Raw genomic sequence first — 21,681 nt, forward strand, 5'->3', positions numbered from 1 at the left:
GTACTGTATGTCTCTTCCTGGCCATAATTTAAGTCCAGATTAGTCCGTTGTGAATAGAAACCCAAGAAATGTATGTCTCTGTTTCTTCATTTACTCTAATTACATGAAATAAAGAGTCTTAAAAAGCTCTTTCTAGCTCAACAGCCAATGTATATTCTGCCAGTAAAAATAGGATTCAGGAGTTCATTTCATAAATATTTGCAAAATCTGGTTTGTTCTTGTTTGTGTACTTTTTAATATCTGTGCCATGCATGAAGTGAATGGAGAGAGAAAGCAGTGCTAATCCCCGTTTCTCCTCATGAAGCCCAGAAAACACTGATTAATAATGATATTATACTGTGACAATATTTGGCCAGGAACACATACACACACTTGGAAATCTGCACATGCCAGTGCAATCAAGAGCTGAAAAAAATTTGTTGATTTGTGTATAAACAGAAAATAAATCTGCAACTATTTTAGAAATTGATCGATTGTGATTTTCAAGCAAAGTTCAGAAGATTAAGTTATTTCAGATTCTCAGTTGTTCTGCATTCTATGTCTTATGTAATGGTATAAACTGAATATCATTTTAATTACAATTCAATTCAAAATATTTCTGTTGTTCCTCAAGGAGCAATTTGAGGCAGGCGAGATAGCAAACACACACGAGCAATTCATTCACACATAAAATCAATCTAAAAATACAAATATCATAATAATAAGTGACGGCGACCAATCCATCGTAAAGGTGTTCACATTCTTCCTGTCACTCACTGAACACCCCACACTTCATCATTTGAGATCCGATGTCTTCTTCTTCTCTCTCTCTCTGCAGATGGCTATGCCTTCTCTCAGGAGGAGCACGGCGTGGTGTCCCAGTCCCAGGTAGTGCGCTCCTACGACACCACCCGCCAGCGCCCCAGCGTCTAGCCCCACCCCTGACCAAGGCTTTGGCTCACCATAGCAACAGTTGTCAAGGTGACAGCGGAGACAGACTTGACACCCTCACGCTGGGTGACCGACCCCCGCTGTGGCCTTACTGGAACTACGACCTGACCCCTCGTCGGGGGTGGGGGTCACGGTCAGGTGTGGAGGCCGTCGCTGGCGCTTGGAGGACTGACTTGAGAGAAGGGACCAGGCCGAATATGCGGAATAAACTTTATTCTAACTCTCACACAAGCTGCACAGGCATGAGCAATCATATCCATCCACAGACATGACAGGTCAAACTCAGACTGCTACTCATATCTGTATACCCCTCAGACTGGGTTTGGATCATGCCACTGTGTGTTAATGTGTGTGTGTGCGTGTGTGTGTGTGTGTGTGTGTGTGTGTGTGCGCGCGCGTGTGTGTGCATTCCAGTGCGCTTGTATCTGCCTGTGCATGTATGTCTGCACGCATTGGCGCTCCTGTGTTTGTGTGCATGTGTGTGTCGGTCTGTGTGCGTTTGTGTGTTAGCTTCCACGGTTCCCTCTCATCTCATGAGTCTGTCATCACATGCCGACGCAGGAGGGGAAGGGACGTCAAAATAAACACACACACACTCACGCTCACACATATACACACACACACACAGACACACACACACACACACACACACACACACACACACACACACACACAAACACGCAAGCAAGCGCAGATGAATTCCTTAAAACGGGAGGGAGGGAAGCATAGACCGAGGACCACTGGAGCCCTGCACACACCCACACCCCCCAGCTACAGCCCCAACTTCGTCCCATCGCAGCTACAAGCCTCACTGCCAAACACCACAGAGATGCCACTGAGGCACAGCGCACACCCAAAAACTGGACCACCACCCTGCTGCAACCCCTTCCTTACCCCACTGGGACCTCCTCTTGCTTTTCTCTCCCTTCACTTCTTCCCTCCTATCTCTCCATCTCCTTGCCGCTCTGCAGCTTCCACGTCTCTCCTCCTCCGCTGCACATCTCCTCGCCTCCTGGCCAGTTTAAAAAAAAAAAAAAAAAAAAAAAAAAATCCACTTGGTCTTTCCTTGTTTTTAATCCTTGTTGACCGCTCCTGTGATTCCTGATGCCGCCTGTCTAGCATCGTCAGCTGACATAGAATCAGCGAGCCTGGTATTAGCGCTTCCTTCCTCATTTCTGTTGGATTCCCACTCTTTACTGGACTGTTCTTTTTTTATTTTCTTTTTTTTTTTTTTTTTTTAATTATTATTAAAGTGGACATTAATGTGTATGTGTTTATATTTTTTTTCTCTTTTCATTAATGCCTGTTTTTGTACTCATATGTCAAGACATGTTTTAGAGGGAATATTTTACTTGAACTAGTGCTAATAGGCGTTCGAACAGACGGGATGTGATTGAGACTCTCGCCTGGATCATGTGTTTTTCTGGCTCTGGGATTTGTCTGAATGTAGAGTCCATTGTCTGTATGCTCTGTGTTGAGGACACTGGTTCAGGAATGCAAGACTGAAGGGGTGGGAGAGGGGGGTTGTCCATCTGAGTCCTAATCATTAAATCTAATCAATCCATGGCCTGACAAAATGTCTCTGTCTGTTGACTGTAAGCTGTCTACTCATGCAATCAGGTGAGGTTTTCTGAGTGATACTGTGGCTCCAGTGTAGTGGGAGGAGTTTGGTTTTTCATTTTATGCTTGAAAATGGATCAGAAAGGTTTGATTTGTACATCAGATGCATATGACTTTTCATACTATCAGGATCAAACCTCTCCCACGCTCCCTCCAAGCTCAGGAGAGTTGTTGGAGATAGACCATTAGCCGATTAATGCACACCACAGCTCCCTGGACACTGGAGTCCAACTGGAGATCCCTTTCCCACCCACCTTCCTGGATGTGGCCCAGCCCAAACCGATTACAGCTGCTCCAGTATGGAGAATCCATCGGTCCGCAGCCGAGCAGGAGCCATTTATGCTTTTCAACTCCTCCCCAGTGACTCCCCAACGGCCCGGCCTGCTCCGCTTTTCCACATTACCGTAGCTGAGTTTTCTGGAGGAGACTGCCAAAACTACACCTCCACGTCGCCGAAGCTTTGAAGCGTCCGTTGTTGCGGTTTATTGTTCCTCGTCTCTGTGTGGCAGGTGATGTGACTGGTATTTGTTCTGTCCTCTGCGGGTGGTAGAGCCATCTGTGTTTCTAATAGATGAAGTAAGAGAGTTTTTATGTTTCAAGGGATTATGAATTTGAGACAGGTCTGTGCAAATCCATTCACCACACATTTGTTTTTTTGTTTGTTTTTTTGTTTTTTTTTTAAAGCAAGCCTTGTATCCATGTGTTGGTGTGTAAGTATCACTCACTCAGTGGGACAACGGCAACACAGAAATTTCTCTCCCGGGTTTTAAAACACAAAACTTTGGTTGTTTAATATTTATGGCAGTGATAAAATACTGAAACATAAGCTCTCGACACACACTTCCTGGTTTAAAAGTATTTTATTTTTTAGAATTCATATGAAAAGTGTCACCCCTGTAACAAATCACTGTATTTCACAAGAGGAAGAAAACGCATTGGACCAAAGTTCATCCACCATTTTACAGATACTTTGTCACACACAAGCTGCCTACTGCATCTTACAGACATTGTGCTTGGGAGTACAGATGAGGTACACAGACATACTGGTTCCTATACTACGGTATGGGACTGTATGGGTCAGGCTGCACACTCAGTCGAGCAGCACATTCCTCAAGTTGCATATTACCGGTGAATTAAAGGAGTTACCAGTGACCCCAGCTGCACAACAGTACTCAGAATGGCTGAAAAAATATGCAAGTTTCACTCTTTTATTTATTTATTTTATTTTAACTACCAATAATTTCTGCAATTTCTGTGCCTTTTTTTTCTTAAGTGGAAAATAATGACTCAAAGCTGCCCTGGAGCTGCCCATGCCCTCTGCTAAGGCACTGAACTGTGGGAGTGTTAAATACACACACATGCACACACACCTCTCACAGGAGAGAAGTAAAGGGGACATTTGGCAAAGTTTTTGCTGAATAATTAACTCGGTAATCGTAAGAGAGCTGCCTCTCACTCTTCCTCTGTCACACACTCACACACTCAGGTACATTAACTGCCAACCTTGCATGAAATTTTTCTTCTTTTTTTTTTTTGTCTGTGTTTCCGCTCAGGGCAGTATGGGGCAGAGGTTTTTTGTGTTTTTACTTTTTGGGTGGCAGGAGGGAGGTCGTATAGGAGGGCGGAGCGTCACAGTCTGTGTCCTGTGTTCACTTCATTAGAGTTTAAATGGTCTACAGGGAGACTGCAACTGCCTTTCACATCACACCACCTGCATTTCCCATTACACACAGTTCACTCACAGTTACTCATGCGACCATGTCCCTCCACACTTCACACTCTCTCTCAAACTCACGCACATACAGTACAAACATCTTTTCACATACTTTCTTTCAACACAAACACACAGTATACTGTATTGTATAAACCTTTCACAACCATTCACAAGTGCAGATGTGAACATGGCATAAACACAGCATGTGGTCACAATTTTTTTTTTTTTTTTTGTTGCTTGAATAGCCACTTCTCATACAGTCCACTGCTATAAATCATCCAGTCATCCCTCATCTCATTCAAGCAAATACAAGCCAACAAATCCTTTTTCCCACTCTCCCATACACATACATACAAACACACGCACAATCTTTGTGAGCTGCAGGCTGCAGTTAGCTGTGCATTATCACCCATCTGGGCTGTGTAACTCTCCAATATGCAGTTTAATCTTTGCATCAAGACAGAAAATTGTTTATGCATCCTTCTTACCCCATCATAGACTGAGCTTAGCTCATTCCAGTCTGGCAAGAGATCATATGACACACTAAACAGACACACCACACACAATAGCAGGGCAGGCCCTGCTGCCAGCAATGGCTTTATGAGTCCTTCATGTGAGTTTGACTCCCTGCCTTTCTTTTTCCACTCTGGCAGCATCCCCAAAAAGGTCTGTGGCACAGCCCTCACAGGTTAAACTTCACAAGTTAGTCTTCACAACAAAGTGGCAGAGTGGTCTGCATGTTGGCCCCTCATCACACTGTCACTGGAGGGTATTTCTGGTCACTGGTGATACTGGACCCTCCGGTGGGAGGAGGGCAGGGGGACTGAAGGGGTCTGTATCCTCCCTGGGTGGGGTCCAGGTAGGCTGGGGTAGGGGAGACAGGGTGAGCATAGCCAATGTACTGCGGGTGTAAGAACTGCCCCTGGTGAGGCATGATTTGGGTGGCCTGCTGGCAGTTGAGTACAGAGAAATTGGTGGGCATGTTGACGAAGACGCTGGCGTCAGGCGGCAGGCAGCAAGAGGCCTGAGCCCGCATGAGTTGTGGGGGAGCAGGGCGAGGCGCAGCGGGTGGGGCAGAGGAGCTGGATGAGGTGGCTGTGCTGGACTGGCGGGATGATGAGCCTCTGGAAGTGTTGGCCATCATAGGGATGGTTTCCAAGAGGCGCCCACCGCTGGCAGCTCCTCCTGTCGCACCTCCTGATGACAGTTCCTGTTTGGGTCGGAGGCAGCGGCAGCAACACACAGCGACCACAGATCCCACCAGGATGAAAGCTACAAACACCGAGCCCACAATCAGGAACGGCACATAAATGGGCACTGCAGAGAGAGGAAGAAGAAGAAGACACATTCACATGACTGATTTGGTGGCAAGATACTGACTTCTAAGTTGAACATTAAACTTCAAAGCAGTACCGCCTCACACACTCATGTCTTGTTTCCCTGCACAAGCAAAGCTCCTACCTGTGAGTGGAGATTGGGTGAGACAGTTAAACAAAAGACTGAGCAGAGAGGAGTGTTTGGACTAGAGTAGAAGAATGAAAGGTACACTGGGATTGGGTCCCCAGGGAGCCCCAGGCTCTCATTAACAGTTATTAACTTTGTTTTGATCTGTTTTAATCCTGCGCACCCTGCTGTGTCCCCAGCCTCCTCGACCCTACAGACCTGTGTGTGTGTGTGTGTGTGTGTGTGTGTGTGTGTGTGTGTGTGTGTGTGTGTGTTTGCATGGGTGACATTCTTAAGCCGGGCCGCGCTGCCAGCAGATATTTGCGACCCTTCTTTTTCTTTAGCTATTTATGACCAAGCCTTTGAAAATAAGTTACTCAAGTTGAACTACAATACTTGGCTTCTGTTTAAACGAGGGTATTAAAGCTGACTGATTTAATATAGCAGAATGTGAGGTTACTCAGCCCTTTATATCAAAGGAGGAAGCCTATTCCCTTCTCGCTGACCTTTACTTTCTTTCTGTTTAAAACAGCAAATCAGTCTCGCAACAAAACACTTGTGTAACTCTCACTCGTCCACCGGCCAGAGTGTCATTTGCCAGGTCGAACAGCAAAGGCATTAATAACAGGTAAAAGTCTTGACATTTTTATATGTGAAGATTTCAATTTCAGACTGTAAATTTACAAGGAGAGCAGGAGACGCTCCAACAGCAACTTTGAAACATGATCAACAATAACTTTCCTCCACAAAATCACATTGTTTCACTAACTGTACCTTTTCGCCAAAATAGAAATGGCACAGAAGGAATGTTTTTGGCAGAAACGGGATGACAAGCAAAGATGAGGTCACTCCTGAGGTGTTCTCCTCAATCGGCCATTCCCATGCTCACTCACAAACACCTTACGAACACAATAACGACAATGTTACATTATAAGTGATTAGTTGTGTTTCATTGTTCCCACAGGGTGTACTTATTTTCTGCTTTGAATGTGCCCATGTGTTATGAGGTGTAACTGTATGCCAGAGAGAGAGGTGGCAACTGGCTCCAGTTTCCTTTTGTCTCTGGGCTCTTTGAAATACATCCATACAGCCTTCAGAAACTTTTCAAAATGCTCATCAAAAGTCGAAGGGTATTAAAAGGATTACTGCATGAAACCTGTTAAGAGCTGGAGGACATTCATTGGCTCAGGCGCTAAGTCCAGGTGACAAAAGACACAGGCCAGCGGCGTAAGAGGCCAAGACTCTGTGACATGAAGCAAGCTAGGACCTTGACCCATTTCCCTTTGACAAGAAGCGGTGTCAACTTCAGAGGCTAATGTAGCTCATAGCTGCGCACCTTCCAGTAAACAGGTTTTAACAGGAACTCTTGTTATGGCAACACATATAAGTTACAAGAGCAGAAATGTCCCAGGGAGCCTTCCACTGCCCTCTTTTCCTGCACTTACATTGCCTCCACCTCAACATTTCTGCTTCCACTCCCTTTTTTCTGCATGGTTGATGAGGATTAGTAATTGCAAAAAACTTTCTTCTTGTGTTAGTTCATCCCTTTCACTGTGGTGCTCCTTTCCAAAATACTGAACAGTAAATCAGTGATGAAGGGGAAAAAAAAAAATCACCATTTAAAGTTCAGCATGCAGAATGTTGGAAGGAGTATTCAGATCCTTGTCTTAAGTAAAAAATACCAATATAACAATCTAAAACAGTCTGGTACAAGTAAAAGCCCTGTGTTCAAACACATACTTCAGGAAAAGTACAGAAGTATCATCAGTAAAATGTACTTAAAGTCAAAAATAATAGTGATGCATCAGTGTGTGGGCGGCATTTAAGCAATATTTAAGCATTTAAGCATTGTTGCTAGAGTCGAGGTAGGGCTAGTTTTGAATACTTGATTGTTAACTAGTTTAGTCCAGTGGTTTCCAGTGGACTGGGCCCTTCCAACAAGATAACTCTGGAAGCTCATGAACTGATTGATGGGAGAGAAAAGAAGAAACAACACTATAAAAAGAAACTGTAGCCATGTCAGCGGCTCTGTGAAGCTGTACAGAAGGCACAGTGGTGCTTTGAGCTAACGTCAGCATGCTAACATGCTCACATTGACAATATTAAACACATTGATGTGTTTACCGGATATAATGTTACCACGTTTAGCAGGTTAGCATTTGCAAATTAGCACTGAACACAAAGTAGAGCTGAGGCTGATGGGAATGTCGGTAGTTTTGAGGTTATTTAGTCACAAACCAAAGTATCTGACAAATTAAAACTTTGAACTTGAAAGAGCACTAAATATGAACCTTGTGGTGATGCTAGTGAAAAAGTCAGGAGAGCTCCAACATCAGTAGGTTTCATTCTCCAATACCACAAATATCTAAAAAAAAATATTATAACAATCCTTCCAGTAGTTACCAAGATCTTTCTGTCTGAACCAAAGTGGTGACACTGGCCAACAGACAAACATTGGCCTCCATGGCTAAATTCTCAATTTTGCTTGACAAACCAAAACACTTTTTGGACTTTAAATCTTTGTTTATTTGTGAAATATTGGATAGTTTTACTTTGTTGGGCCCAATTAAGTCGTTACTTTAAGTTTAGAGGAAAAATCACTTCAAGGTGGAAATGCTAACAACTCACAGATGTAAAACATGAAAAAAAAGGCTCTAACTAGATGCTACGTTTTGTAAGGGGTCACTAGCCAAAAAGGACCCACCGATTTAACAATGATCGGTGTTTTATAAGATTCTAATACATTGTAAAATTTTACTCTAAGTTATTTGCTATGTCTAACTATGTTTTTCTTTTTATCTGCTATATCCAGGTCTGGGATTACCTGGTAACACAAAAATGTGTAGTGGTGAGGTTTATAGCATAAAATGGAAATACTCAAGTAAAGTACCACAGATCTTTACTTGAATAAATGTACATAATAATTTTCTACCACTGAACAAGAAAACACAAGATCCAAAATGAAGAACTTCAAATTCAATAGGCTACCTGACTGTTTATCACAGTAAAAAAAAAAAAAAGAATTAAATTCTTTGCCTCTTGGTATGTGTGATTTTCTCAGTGCACATGGTTGTTGAAACCCTCCTATTGTTCCCTGTCACTCCTCCACACCTGTTGCTGCAGTTAAGCTGTGGCAGCCATGCCGCAGTTACAGCAGCCCCCTCTCCTAAAGCTCTTGTTTTGGGCACAGCCTTTGTGGCTGGCTGGCTGGACTCTCCCTCTCCTATCCCACGGGCATTCTTCTGTTCCTAAATACCATATGTTCCCTCATGTTGAGCACATTAATAATTTCCTGCCTGTTACCCATTGACATTACAGTGTGTATCTTTCCTGGATGATTAATAAGCTGCAAGCATATGAAAAATGAATGAAATACACAAACTGAGCTGGGCTTTCCATGAAAAAAAAACATTCCCTTTTTTCTTAGTGAGGAAAAAGCTGCTTTTCTTTAAGTTATGTTGGCTGGAGGCCACTGAATGAAATGTATATACCTCTTCCTGCAGTGATAAGGCATGATAGTCTTAGCAAATGACAGATTGTAGCTGGAGGTCCAAAAGAAGCCATAATATCCTCCAGGGAAACATGAAATAAGCCTTTGCTGCCCTTTTCTCTGATGTCCAACATTTGTTCTATTTTTTTGGAGTGCTGTTATCAACTTGTTGATCTTTAACTCAAGATATGATGCAGCTTCAAGAGGCTTTATGGTAGATTAACACATGGGAATGTAAGCACTGATGAATGGGGAGCCAGGAAGGAGAAAGACATGTGTATACCATATAAGTTGCAAAATATGAGTTATACTGTATGTTTTGGTAATGGTGCTCCTCCTAAGTGCAGTTTTTATGTATGTATATGTGTTTAAAGCAGATCAGAGTATGAATCCCTTGAGAGCTCAGAGACACCAGGGAGACTGCAGTGAGGGGATTACAGCAGCAACTTGACGATGGGAAAAGGACTCCATGAGCCTGGTAGGAAATGATACATAACGCGATTTGTGTTTTTTATGAACAGAGCTGTCAGCGCCTTTGGTGAGCCACTGTCCAAGATCCGGTCAAGTCCAAACTTGATCCCCGTGGGGACAGCGTGATCTGAGCCCGGCCCCCTCTTGCACTGTTACAGGCCAGAACAAACACAGCTATTTATAAAGTGCTGCAGCACGGCACAGTATGCCATTTGTGAGCGCAGTTAACTGGTTTTTTGGAGGAGTCTGCTGTCTCCTGTGCAGCTGTCGTTGCCAACCGGGGCGAGCAGCAGATGAACCTCTTAACAGGGAGATACCGCGGGTGTGTTGGGTTTATGAGAGGAAACCAAAGCTTCTAATAGGTCTGCAATTTACAATATCAAATTTAAGACATCCTGTGGATGCGCCTTGGGCATGGCGTTAACTCACTTAGGCTCTGTTCAGACCTGACATTAACATGCGTCTCGGGTGATCCGATCACCAGTGGACAGCTCTAAGCGCGTCAATTCACACCTGGCGTCTCCACATGCGTCTCGAGTGACCACTTGTGATCGGATCCCACTTCCCCGCTCCATATGCAAATAAACACGTATTCCCGATTGTGGTAGTGGTCTCAAACCTTTGAATCCCACTGTACATCACCTGGCTGCCGTTTTAATATGTGAATTTGGTTTGTACATTACTTTCTATTGTATAAATATGGAATCTATTTTTTTATAAATGAATTCAAAGATTTAGCTGAGACTAATTAACATTTTGGAGTGAACAGAGACACGACGGTCACTTCACTGAGTCTTTCTTTGTCATAAATCACAGTGAATATAATAGGCTTTTACTTTGACAGTCTCCATACCCTGAAACGAACTTCCAACATATTCAGGCCACCAGTTTACTAAATCACTTCTAAATTTTATTTTCTATATATTTAAGCTTTTTGCTGTTGACTTTTTGAATTGCTTTTGCTCTCCCTTTGGAGTGCATTCGGCCTTTTTGTAAACTGGTATCAACATATTTACTTTAAGCATATTTGCAAAAAGTAGTGATTATGGTTATCAATATCCATAATATGTGTGGTAGTACTTGTGGTAGCAGCAGTAGAAGTTGAGGGCTAATACCTGCGCCGGAGTCCTTGTTCTCCTTGGTCCCTGTGCCTGGCTCCTGAGCCTGCCGGTCGTTATCGCAGCTCCCCTGATCCAGCCGCGCGTCAGTGCTGGAGCAGCAGTAGCGCAGCTCGCATTTCCCGCAGCAAATGATCGCGTCCTCTGCGTCGATCTTCTCCGGGCACTGGAACCCTTCTTTCCACGCGCCCTGGGAGTCCTGCCAGCCGTGACAATACTCCCCACTGGCTTTCACGTCGATGATGACCAGGAGCATTGTCACAATCACGGTGCCAGACATCGGGAATCCTCCTCCCCACATCCTCGGCCAGGTGGCCCGCGGCCGCACGCTGGCTTACTGGAAGGGAAAGCGAGGCTTTCACTCCCCGAGTCTAACCTGGTGAAGGGGCTTATATAGTTGATCAGTGAGATGAAGGGAGCTGAGGGGATGAAGTGGAAGAGCAACAAAACAACTAGAAGCTGTCATTTGTTAGAGGAATCCCGTGCGTAATTCAGATCCAACGTCTCCAAAAGTGACTTTGCAGTGTAGGTTATTATCCAAGAATTGTTCACACACTTAATTGTGCTACTGGAGGCAAAACTGTCAGAAATTATAGAGATTCCAGCTGTAAGCCTTCTGAGCTCTGGTAAATCCAACACTGACAGACTAATGGCTCTCCTCTGGCACTGTAGCGACGCTGTTCATGTCTCCTCCTGACTCTTCAAATGACTTTCCACAGGGATGCAGAGAAACCACCACTTGTAGTCTGATCCATGGGCGCACAGCTGCTGTCACTCCTGAGTCCCCTCGCCGCGAGCCCCGTGCGTAATGATAACTTTTCAAACTTTTGTGGCTCGGTATGCATTGTTGGGCGTCAGAAGTCAGTCAACCAAGTCTGGATCAGTCTAACCAGATTGAACCAAAGCGTGCAGAGTCTATCCCACCAGAGTCAGAGTGAGAGGGGCGTGTAAAAGAGTCAGATGCAAATACACACCTCTCCGTAATACAACAATAAACCGCTGGAATGACCAGTGTTAAGTTACAATCAATAATCTACAACTTCCTGTTCAAGTGGGCTATTTAAACTAAATCCCCGAAACACACAACGCAATGTGCATGTTGCAACTTTGTTGAGTACTTTAAATAGGAAAATACTTCGGAGTTAGTTAGGATATAGAAAATGAAAAACCTATACTTTTCCCCACCAGAGCATCCTTGTTTCCATATTTCATTCATTTCAGATCTGCCTCAGAGACATTTTTGATTTGTTGCTCTAGTTTTATTTATAGATGTATTTGCTGTGATTAATCGCAATCATTGCGCTTTTTATTGTCTATAAAAAAGGTCCAACTCTTACTAAACTTTTATGTCAATCACTACTAAAATTATCACACAGTTGTGCTTTTATTTTGAAGGTGATATATTCTGTTTCCGGTCATATACTGCTATCATTTGGCACAGCTTCTCCCATCATTCAAAATCAGAGATTTGCTTGGAGCAAATTGCCCCAAAGTTCAGTGAAATTTGGCTGGCCTCAGCTTTGAGTTGAATAAACCTGTCTGTCAGTTTCAGTTTTCTCCTGGTGAGCAGCAGCCGAGAGTTTGGTCAGTTTGGCACTGCGCCCTCAGGTATCCCTCCTCTGCGCACACCAAAAGGGGGTTTGCATGGTGACATTGCCATCTAGTGGTGCGGCCAGATGTGTGCTCATTTGCAAACATCTGGAAAAACCATCAGATGGATAAGTAAGAGAATAAATGATAGATTCAAGTTTCATAATGTTTTGAAAGTGCTCGAGATCGTGCTGGTACATGCTGTTAAATTGTCCAGTGAGAGTTTGAACTACACTAGACTTCAGCCCGAATTTAACCATGGTTTGGTCTGACATTCAAAATGTGATATAAATATTGTTATTACCAATGCTGGATTGTGACAATGGATATTTGCTCAAGCTACTAAAGTTTGAGAACTTGTGTATTCTGCATTTCATGTATTTTGAGATATTGTCCATAAATTTAAATTAAGTTTTCAAAGAATTAGCAGCATATTAGCAAATTTCCCAGTATGCATTTTTTTCAGAGTAAAAACTCTCCAGAGACCAGTGGAGAAGAGGCAAAATACCATAAAATAGAAAAATACTCACGTACAGTACTTGAGTAAATGTACATAGCTACTTTCAGTCATGAAAGTCTATCATGGTATAAACACTGACAATAAGCATTTGCTGTTGGTCTTTTTTTTTTTTTAAGAATATCTCTTCCAGTGATCCTCCTTGCTCACCACCGTTTACCACTCGTACTTCATTTCCCGTCATGCTCCAGCGTGAAGCGGTGTCCGTGGCAACAGCAAAGGAAGTGGCGCGCAACTGTTGAAAAACTGTCACACAACAAACTGAAGGAAAGTTTGTACTGTTTAATTTCGTCAACCTCAAAGCTAAAGTGGCAGAATTACAAGCAGCTTGACACGCTGTTCTCATAACAGAGCGTAAAACGTAAGTGCTATTTCAGTATTTGGCTAGCTATGTAGCAAAACACATTTTAGCTAACGTAAGGCAAAGCTGTGCATCCTAGCTAAATTAACAGTGGGTGATGCTCAAACTTCAGATAATTAGGAAGGAAACGTAGCTAAGAGCTAGCTTAAGTCGTCATTATTTGGTCTCATTTACCAGTGAGTAGTACGTGTGCAGACTATAGCTCGGTTATAAAACAACATTTTCTGCTGTGAACTATGTACCCCCCTCATATCACCTGTAAACAGATGTCGTTTGTGAGAGTGGGGCGTCCACAACAACACAGCAAAGGAAAATGGCCTGTTCGCCCCAAGAAGGCAGCAGCTCCCCAAAGAGAGTGGGTGGTGAGTACAGACAACTGCTGAAGAGAAGCCAGGAAAGCAAGTAGGCTACTCAGTTACAATTACGTAGCTTTTTAAGCATCCATTCTTTAAATAGACTTTTTGTTGAAGTAACCGCACCTTTTGGAGGGGAGTCCACTCATGTTTTGCGGATTACTAACCCTAGTAATCAGTAGACACTATTTTCTTTTTCATAAAGAAACGGTTATCACTACTTTTTGAGAGCATTCAAGTGGCAGCAGTTCTTATTCAGAACATATTCAGAACACAGTGAAGTTTTCAATATATGTAGTCTAACTCCTAAAAGAGTTATTTCCCTTGATCTTAATCTGCTAGTAATCTTCCACCCCTTCACAAACAATACACATTTGTTTAACTATCCACTGAGCAGTTTGTTAATGTCAGCTGTCCATTGTTGGTTTCAGAGCACTGTCAATGACCTGTCTGTGCACAAGCTGACACCTGCAGAGCTGGTAAGTTGTTTGACTGTGGTGTTGTTTTATGGACACTGCCTTTTTGTGTGACGTGTTTACTAGAGAATGAGTTTTATATCATACTATGTACTATAATAGCAATTGAACATGAGTATAGTCAGATGTAACTTGTAGCAGTAATTTGTCAACAGTCTTGAAATTTTATAGGCTCAATTTTTGGTTAATTATTTAAGAAACTGCTAAATTAATGGATAATAAAATGAATGTTTGTTGCAGTCCATATGCACTTGCCTGATTATTCTCTTCTGCTGCAGAGTCATCGGCATGAGATTCACAAGTCCCACAACAAGGTTGCGGCTCAGTGGGAGCTGAGAGAGAAATCTCTAAAACGCCGTCTCAGACATGGTGGGAGTCCTGCACCTCTGGACCAGGCCAGCCTCAGCATCATCAGGGAGGTGTGTGTGCCGATGATTTCCCCATTACTTGTAGTGTCTTCTGTGCTGACGTGATGTTGTTTATAGCAGAAGTAATATAGTTTGTTTGTTAAACAGAAACAAAAAACCAAACATTTCCCCTGTACTGAGTTTAACATGATAATTGTGGATTTTTGTAATGCTGCAGGTTTTCTCTGACCAGCTGCTGCTGCAGGATGTGCTGGCCCGCTCTGACAGAGCCATGGCTGTGGTCAAGGACCTGTTTGGAGATGCTCCACGCAGGCAGACTGGTAGCAAACAACTTGTTCTGTATTATAGATACTTGGATGCAGTGATTTGATAGTGTAAATACTAGTCCTTCCTGCCTGTAGATTGTCATTCACACACCTATTCATTGTCATTTATGTCATTGAAAAGGACATATTGAAAGGTTAAGTGTCGCTGCTGGTATGTGTATTTATTAATTGTGCAAATAATCATGTGTGTATTTTGACAGGTCATCCCAGTGTGACCATGGCTCCAAACTGTGACTCAGACTCAGAAATGCCTGTTCTCCAGAGACCAGATCCTCCGACTCAGCTGTCACTGCTCAGCCAGTCTATGATGGACCAGCAGGTTTGTGTGTGTCAAGATAATGTTATAAATTTGTGATATGATACTGTACAGTATGTTGTCACCAACTTTCATCCACCTATCTAATTTTCCATATAATAACGTACTAAGAGCTAATGTACTGCCAGTCTATTTTATCATAAGTTTACATTTTTTGCATAAATACTCTGGTCTGTATTAACATGTTTGCATGTGCTGAATTGTTCATTCCAGGCTCTTAATGAACTAGAAGCTTCAGAGGAAGACCACAGTGACGAAGATGCCTATCCTTCTGGCAGTTCAGAATATCATGTAATCCGAAGGTACTAATGCCTGCAAAACAGTTTGCACCACCACAATCTGAGATAAGAAAGTGACTTGTGTTTCATGTTAGGGGGGGAAATATAACAGTGAAGGTTTTATTGATTACTACTTACTTTCAGCACCACCAAGTCCCTCTTGATACTTTTCTCTGCAGGGCCAATGTACGAAAAATGAAGGCACTGTCTCGGGGTAGAGTGAAACAGCAGCAGAAAACCCATCGTCCCATCTCTGAGCAGGGAAACAGAGTTAGTGTTCCTTCAACCCCCTGCACATCAGGCAGAGCACCAGACCAAAGAGGTAAGATGAGCAAGTGAGCTCCCCCAAGGGTATGTGTTGGATTAAAAGGAAATGTTACATGCTATATATATCAGATGTGAAAGTTCTACAACACATACAAACTCATCACACCTTGTTTCAGCTCTCAATGCCACAGTGGCTGTTCAGCGTGTTCGGACCAGACAGAGCCAGTCAGAGGAAGCAAAGGAGGAACCATCTGTCCTGGTTACTCAGGTCCTGAACCCTGACAAGCCTCACATCCAGTCAGGTAATATTTGGAAGGGGTTGTTTTTCTTCAAAATGAAATACTCAATGTTTAAATGCCATCATATGAGAATTTTTTTGTGTGTTTCTTTGTATGTGTTTCACAGGAAGGATCAGTAGTCAAACCAGCAGGACTAGGAAGTGTACTTCTCAGAGTTCAGTGCTGGATGGCTCCAGTGTTTCCTCTCTCAGTGGGGACCAGTCTAGTCTGGGTCTGCTGCAGGCCATGTTGGGTCAGGTGGAGGCAGACTTGGATACTCTGAGTCCTGACACAGTACCAGTGTCACCACAGAGTCCAAAACAGCACAGAACACAAGGCCTCACTGGATTCTCTGTCGCACTGGTCTCGACACTCGGACGTTTAGTGCACCTCCTCAAAAAGGTGCAGCAATAGATCAATGATATCTCCATTAATCTGTCATATACACAGTTACCATACATGAATGAGGCGGGAAAGTAACTGGGTCAGTCTCAGTCTCACTATCACATACAGTATACTTACATGATTTCTAACTTTTTTAAGCATTTTAGACATTATCTTCAGATCATTTTGTTTTTGTCAAAGTTAATTTATTGATTAATTGATGCATAGTGATTAATGCAGTGTAGACTTGATGTAAATCTGCTGTCAAGCAATAATAACATGACTCAGGATACTCAAAGCAGGCATAGTGTTTACTTTAATGTCATCCGTTTTAACTTAACTCATTCTCTTCCCCTTCTGTGCTAGACTGAGGATGATGTTCAGAAAGAAGCTCAGGAGAGGAGAAGACTGGAGGAGGAGCTGAGAGAGCAACAGGGGCTGATTGATGCTCTCACTGCAGAGACTTTGACTTTGAAAGAGGAGGCTGCTGCCCTGCAGGTGCATCAGAGATTACCTCGTGGTCTGACGCTAGTTTATTATTCAGATTCCAACTGTACTGATAAATCTTGTTAATTACTCGTTGTCTCCTCTCAGGCAGGGTTGCAGCAGCGAACCGCAGAGCTGGAGCAGAAGGTGGATGCAGTGGTGTTGGTGATTGGGGGACTTGGACTACTGGAAGCAAACACAGACCCACCACAAGACTCTGATGTCAAAGCTGCAGGTTCATATAGTGTGTGTGCGTATGTGTGCATGTGTGTGTGCGTGCGTGTGCTTGTGTGTGTGTGTGGATCTATATGTGGTACTGTAAATGGTGGATAAATGGTTTATATTTTGCTGAATTACAGTTTGTCAGTCTGCACCTGTTCCTGAGCGAAGACAAGCTTCTGTTTCTCCTGCCGTCCTGCTCTCCCCGCCCCGACAGAGAGACAACTGGGAACATATTCCTGGTAACAGTCTCATTCTTTTCAGTTAATGTCTGATTTCAACAGTTTCCACCAATGTCATCCTCCCTCAATCATACATAAGAAGATTCATTTAGCTTTTTCCCCCCTCTTTTTCACAGTGACTCATCCTGTACCGTTGCACCAGCAGCTTCCTTCTGTAGATAACCTCCGTTCCTGTGAGGACATCCAAGCCCAGACCTCAGCCTGTAGCTTCACCAGCCTCCCTCTCACCAGCCTTCCCTCCACCTCCTCACTATCTCAGACGTTTGACCCTCTCACCTCACAGCTCCATCCAGTGGCCATGCTGGCTGAGATCTCTCAGCTGAGCAGACAGAACGACCTGATCAGGGCCCAGCTTAGTCAGGCTAAGAGCCCCGGGTCAGGGGTCGGAGGATCGCCTAACAGTAGCAGCACTGGAAGAATTACACCTCGGAGTATTGGAGAGAGGAGGACATCGGGGTCCAGCAGCACAGGGAGACAGAGCCCGAACATCCAGGTCACTGACAGTGTGACTCATCAGGTTAGATTGAGTCCCCACTTGAGTTGGGATTTTTTCCAGGCTTTGTAAATAAAGTTTGTTAGATTCCTCTTCCACAGAGATCGCACTGTTTTTTATAATCATCTAATTAAACAAATTAGAAGACAATACAAATTTTGGAATAGAGCAATCTCTCATAGATCCTTTTTGCCTACAGCCTTTCTTTACTTGTTTTTCATTGGGTACTTTGAAACTCAACAAACACACGAGAGATTGGCAGAGAGAGGTGAATAATATGTGAAACCGCTGAGCTACCAATAGATCAATTTCAGCGTTGATCATATTCACACAGGATTTGTTTCTCCTCTTTCCTGCTCAGGCAACATCTCCCAACACTTTCAGTGTGAACAAAGTGGAACAGCGCCTCCTAGAGCTAAACAGGCAGAGTGCAGCAGCCAGGGGTCGACTGCTGGAGCTTATCGAGCAACAGAAACAGTCTATTTCCTCCAAAGTTTCTCCCTCTGTCTCGCCCATTCCTGCCTCTGCCTTGAGCCCACATACAGCAGGTACATTGGGCCAACCTGACATGTCTCTGTCTGTCTGATCATCTATAATGGTTAAAAAATAATAATTGTAATCATATCATTCTCAGTTGGAGGAGGAAGTCCTGAGCTGTCCATGCTGCTGCCTGCTCAGGAGCTTCTGTCACAGGCTGGTGGTGAGAGACGGTGAGTAGCTCAGCTGGATGAGAAGGATGCTAATGACAAGTATTGGAAATGATGGACTCCCCAGAACTTTTCACAAGTCACAAATCACAAGCTTGGGCTGCGATAGACAAAACATATGAAATCATCTTATATTATCTGCCCAGATGAAACCCAGGAGTCAGTTAATTTGATCAACTGCCCACAGTAACAACCATCTGACATGCAGTTCGGAAGGAGTATAAATCCTACTTTAGTGGCGACTGAACTGAACTGAAACATGAAATAGATATGTGGACTCTCATCAACAGTAGAACATGAGGATTCATATCTTTTGGTAGATAACAATTTGCATGTGTCTGTTACATGATTTCTGAGCATTGAAGTTCATATTTGGTTAACAGATTAGAAAAAATCCATTACAGGAGTAAAACAAAAGAGTATGTATTATCATATTGCCTAAGTCATATTAAATTCACTTAAATAATAATGTAATGACAGACATTTTATCTGTGATTTGACATTTGTTATTTTTCATGTAGTGGATGAAGTTTTTCAGTGAACTGAATGACTGTGGTTAGTAAGAACAGGGCTGACTCTTCTGTACATTTTACATTAATGTATTTCTTTGCTGCAGATCTGCTGGTTCTGAAGCGTCTGCTCACAGATTTGGAGGTGAAACCAGTGAGGGGAAAACACAGGTACACACACACACACACACACACACACACACACACAAACTGCAAATCACATGGATGTGCTCAGATTTCACCAAACTAATCACTGGAATCTAAAACTCTAAAACACATTTTCTCAACAGATGGAAAAGCAGAGAGAGCGAGAAGGGTGGTTTTCCTTGTCTGCTCATGTGAGATGACAAGAAGAGGACTTATGATTCACCCTGAGAAATCTGAGGACATTTATTTAAACCACATTTTTTAGTATTTCATCTATGCATTTTAATGACTGAATTAAATTTGTTGATTTTAATTTAAAGGTTTTGAAGGAACTTGTTGTTTTTTTTTTTGTCTTTATTCTTGAAGCCAAAGGTGTATCTATAACAAAACAGTCACCTTCAGCCTTAAATGAATAATAGGTTTCTGTTTCATTAATTGCAAATTCATTTGCAATAAATTAACCTCAGTTATTAGATGTTTATTTGTCCACTATGTAAGCTTTAACCAAGTTTAAGTAATAGTTTATATTCATTTGAACAGATAATCCTTTCAAAGTTTGACTTCTCCTTCAACACATTTTTGTTTGTGTGCAGTTAATCTAACATCTCTGGTGGCAACCTTTATTTCTGCACCAGCACTTTGTGCCAACAACACGCTTTTAGTATTTCAGCTGTGGATTCACGTTGTGCCTGTTTTCATTCAACTTAATGGAGATTTAATATTTCACTCCCTGCAAAGCAATCTGTGTGTATCTAGGGTACGTATGTAGTGTGTAGTTGTCAGTTCAAAAATACACTGCTCGTTTGTGTGTGTCTGAGATGCAGTGTGGAGGAGGTGGAGTCTCTAGACCCAGAGGCCCAGCAGCCAGCGGGGCTGTATGCACAGGCCCCCTAAAGATTTTAAACTTCAGCTTCATCAAATCCACATTAAGGTCTATAGTGAGCGTGCTCAGACTGCCTGTCTGTCCATCTGTCTTTTTGTTCCTGAGGCTGTGGTTTGGTTTAGTTATGGTCTGTCCCCACGTCTCTGAAACATGTTTGATATTACATAGTTTCAGTGCATTTTTGTTTAATTTGTGTTTTTTAAAAGGAGATAGAAGTTGCGTGTCTAAAAGCCATGAAGGGAAAAGGGGCAAGAGTGAGAGAGGGGGAGGAGTGACGAGTTGCTTCAACCCATTAAGTCCTTTCCACTGTGGCTTCGACTAAAGTATGGCCTGTTGTGGCTATTTATGGTACACAAACATACTACACATGCACATGCACACAAACATTTGTTTTTTCTTCTTTTCTCTGATTCTTTCATCTCCAAAGTCTGTTTATCTTGGTCTCTGTGGTTTCTGTTTTAGTCTTTTTAAGTTAGTCTTTTTTCTTTCAGTTCTTTCTCCTTTACTATGAATCTGTTTTTCTCAAAAATCCACACAGACAATAAGGTTCAACTGTAATTTACTAGCTTGGTTTTACATATAATACAACTACTATATATAAAAACTCAACTGAATCATTTCCCCTTGTTCTCAGTCCAATTTCTTGAGCTAAGAATCCTTTTCTTGTCTTGCATCTGTGAGGCGTGCATATACTCACTTATACTTTGTCTCCAAGTATTTTTTTGCATGGCAGCGTAGCTAGCAACATGTCCATCTTATCATCACATACAGGTATATAAGGGGTGAAGAATCAAGGTTAATCTGCCAAAAATTTGATGAGTTCAGGGAATTATACTGCTAGCAGTACATTGGTGGTGTGATGCTGTAGAAATGCTGTAAGCGGCTGATGACATGGTTTAAGAAGTGAGTGGTTTTTCCTGGAAGAGGCAGTTAGGTGTTTTGCTTCAGGACAAACATTTTTCTAATGTAACAGACTTTTAAGATTTTTCTTTTGAAAATTTTCCATTTTTGCTTATATTGGATATTTAACAGAGACACATAGAGACAGACAGACAGAAAATATGCAGCACAGCACCACAGCTGAAATCGTACCAGAGGTGCTGCAGTTACATGGCAACCACTAGACCACAGGCACACCTCTGTAACAGGACTTCTTTGACTTAGTCCATTACTGACTGCTGCTCCTCTGTGTAGCTCCTTGTCGCCTAAATCAAGAAGTCATAAATAAGTGGTCGTAAGCTGACTCATTCCCACTTCAGGTAGTGTTTGCTGTGGGTTTTAAGGTTTCAGGGGTGACGCTGGAGTAGGAAGGAGAGCACTTGAGTTTTCCAGTCAGTCAGGAGAGCTGTGTGGGTGACGACAATGGCCAGCAGGGAAATCAAAAGGAGTAAATATTGCAGATAATCACAGAATGGAGGCATAAAGGGCCCAGGGACAGCAGCCATAAATGTGGGGTCAGAGGTCACCGTGGAGACGCAGGGGGAGGCGGGCGGGGCTTTTTGTGCCCAGCCCGGCTGAGTGAAGGACAGGGTGAATGGGGATTAACCCCACCTCAGTGCCTCTCAATTCCACCACCCCCCCCGTCATTGCAGGGCCTGGGGAAGGTTCCCATGTGACCACCCCCCCCAAAACCACCACCTTTATGTGGGCCTCACAGCAGCCTCATCACACCTCCTTTACTCCTCATACACACAT

The 21,681-nt window shown here is 43.0% G+C and overlaps 3 protein-coding genes across 8 annotated transcripts in view; 2 read left to right on the top strand and 1 right to left on the bottom strand.

Annotated features, from left to right (window-relative positions):
- Positions 1–1,631, top strand: part of atp8a2 (ATPase phospholipid transporting 8A2) — a 49,651-nt gene extending 48,020 nt beyond the window's left edge. For all 6 annotated transcript variants that reach the window (XM_056364992.1, XM_056364993.1, XM_056364994.1 and 3 more), the window contains one exon: positions 818–1,631. In XM_056364992.1, the coding sequence (XP_056220967.1) occupies positions 818–912 (95 nt within the window). In that variant the 3' untranslated portion in view covers positions 913–1,631. The remainder of the gene's footprint in view (positions 1–817) is intronic.
- LOC130161612 (protein shisa-2) lies at positions 1,540–11,772 on the bottom strand. Its single transcript, XM_056365001.1, has 2 exons — positions 10,784–11,772; positions 1,540–5,581 (listed from the first exon to the last, which is right to left on the bottom strand). The coding sequence occupies exons 1-2, from the start codon at positions 11,085–11,087 to the stop codon at positions 5,016–5,018; spliced, it is 870 nt and encodes a 289-aa protein (XP_056220976.1). The 5' UTR covers positions 11,088–11,772; the 3' UTR covers positions 1,540–5,015.
- A 1,332-nt stretch (positions 11,773–13,104) lies between these two features.
- spice1 (spindle and centriole associated protein 1) lies at positions 13,105–20,557 on the top strand. The gene is made up of 18 exons (XM_056364465.1): positions 13,105–13,254; positions 13,521–13,616; positions 14,039–14,086; positions 14,362–14,502; positions 14,669–14,771; positions 14,978–15,096; positions 15,307–15,395; positions 15,551–15,693; positions 15,815–15,940; positions 16,044–16,318; positions 16,667–16,798; positions 16,895–17,021; positions 17,146–17,247; positions 17,364–17,764; positions 18,102–18,288; positions 18,375–18,450; positions 19,064–19,127; positions 19,247–20,557. The coding sequence occupies exons 2-18, from the start codon at positions 13,521–13,523 to the stop codon at positions 19,301–19,303; spliced, it is 2,286 nt and encodes a 761-aa protein (XP_056220440.1). The 5' UTR covers positions 13,105–13,254; the 3' UTR covers positions 19,304–20,557.
- Positions 20,558–21,681: the final 1,124 nt, after the last annotated feature.

This window comes from Seriola aureovittata, chromosome 20 (genome assembly GCF_021018895.1).
Source record: "Seriola aureovittata isolate HTS-2021-v1 ecotype China chromosome 20, ASM2101889v1, whole genome shotgun sequence".
Lineage (NCBI taxonomy): Eukaryota > Metazoa > Chordata > Actinopteri > Carangiformes > Carangidae > Seriola > Seriola aureovittata.

Excerpts from the sequence above, each read along its gene's own strand:
- LOC130161612 (XM_056365001.1), bottom strand. The coding sequence starts at position 11,087 with ATGTGGGGAGGAGGATTCCCGATGTCTGGCACCGTGATTGTGACAATG. Across the intron at positions 5,582-10,783 it reads GAACAAGGACTCCGGCGCAG|TGCCCATTTATGTGCCGTTC; the intron begins GTATTAGCCCTC and ends CTCTCTCTGCAG.
- spice1 (XM_056364465.1), top strand. The coding sequence starts at position 13,521 with ATGTCGTTTGTGAGAGTGGGGCGTCCACAACAACACAGCAAAGGAAAA. Across the intron at positions 15,396-15,550 it reads GAATATCATGTAATCCGAAG|GGCCAATGTACGAAAAATGA; the intron begins GTACTAATGCCT and ends TTTTCTCTGCAG. Across the intron at positions 18,451-19,063 it reads CAGGCTGGTGGTGAGAGACG|ATCTGCTGGTTCTGAAGCGT; the intron begins GTGAGTAGCTCA and ends TCTTTGCTGCAG.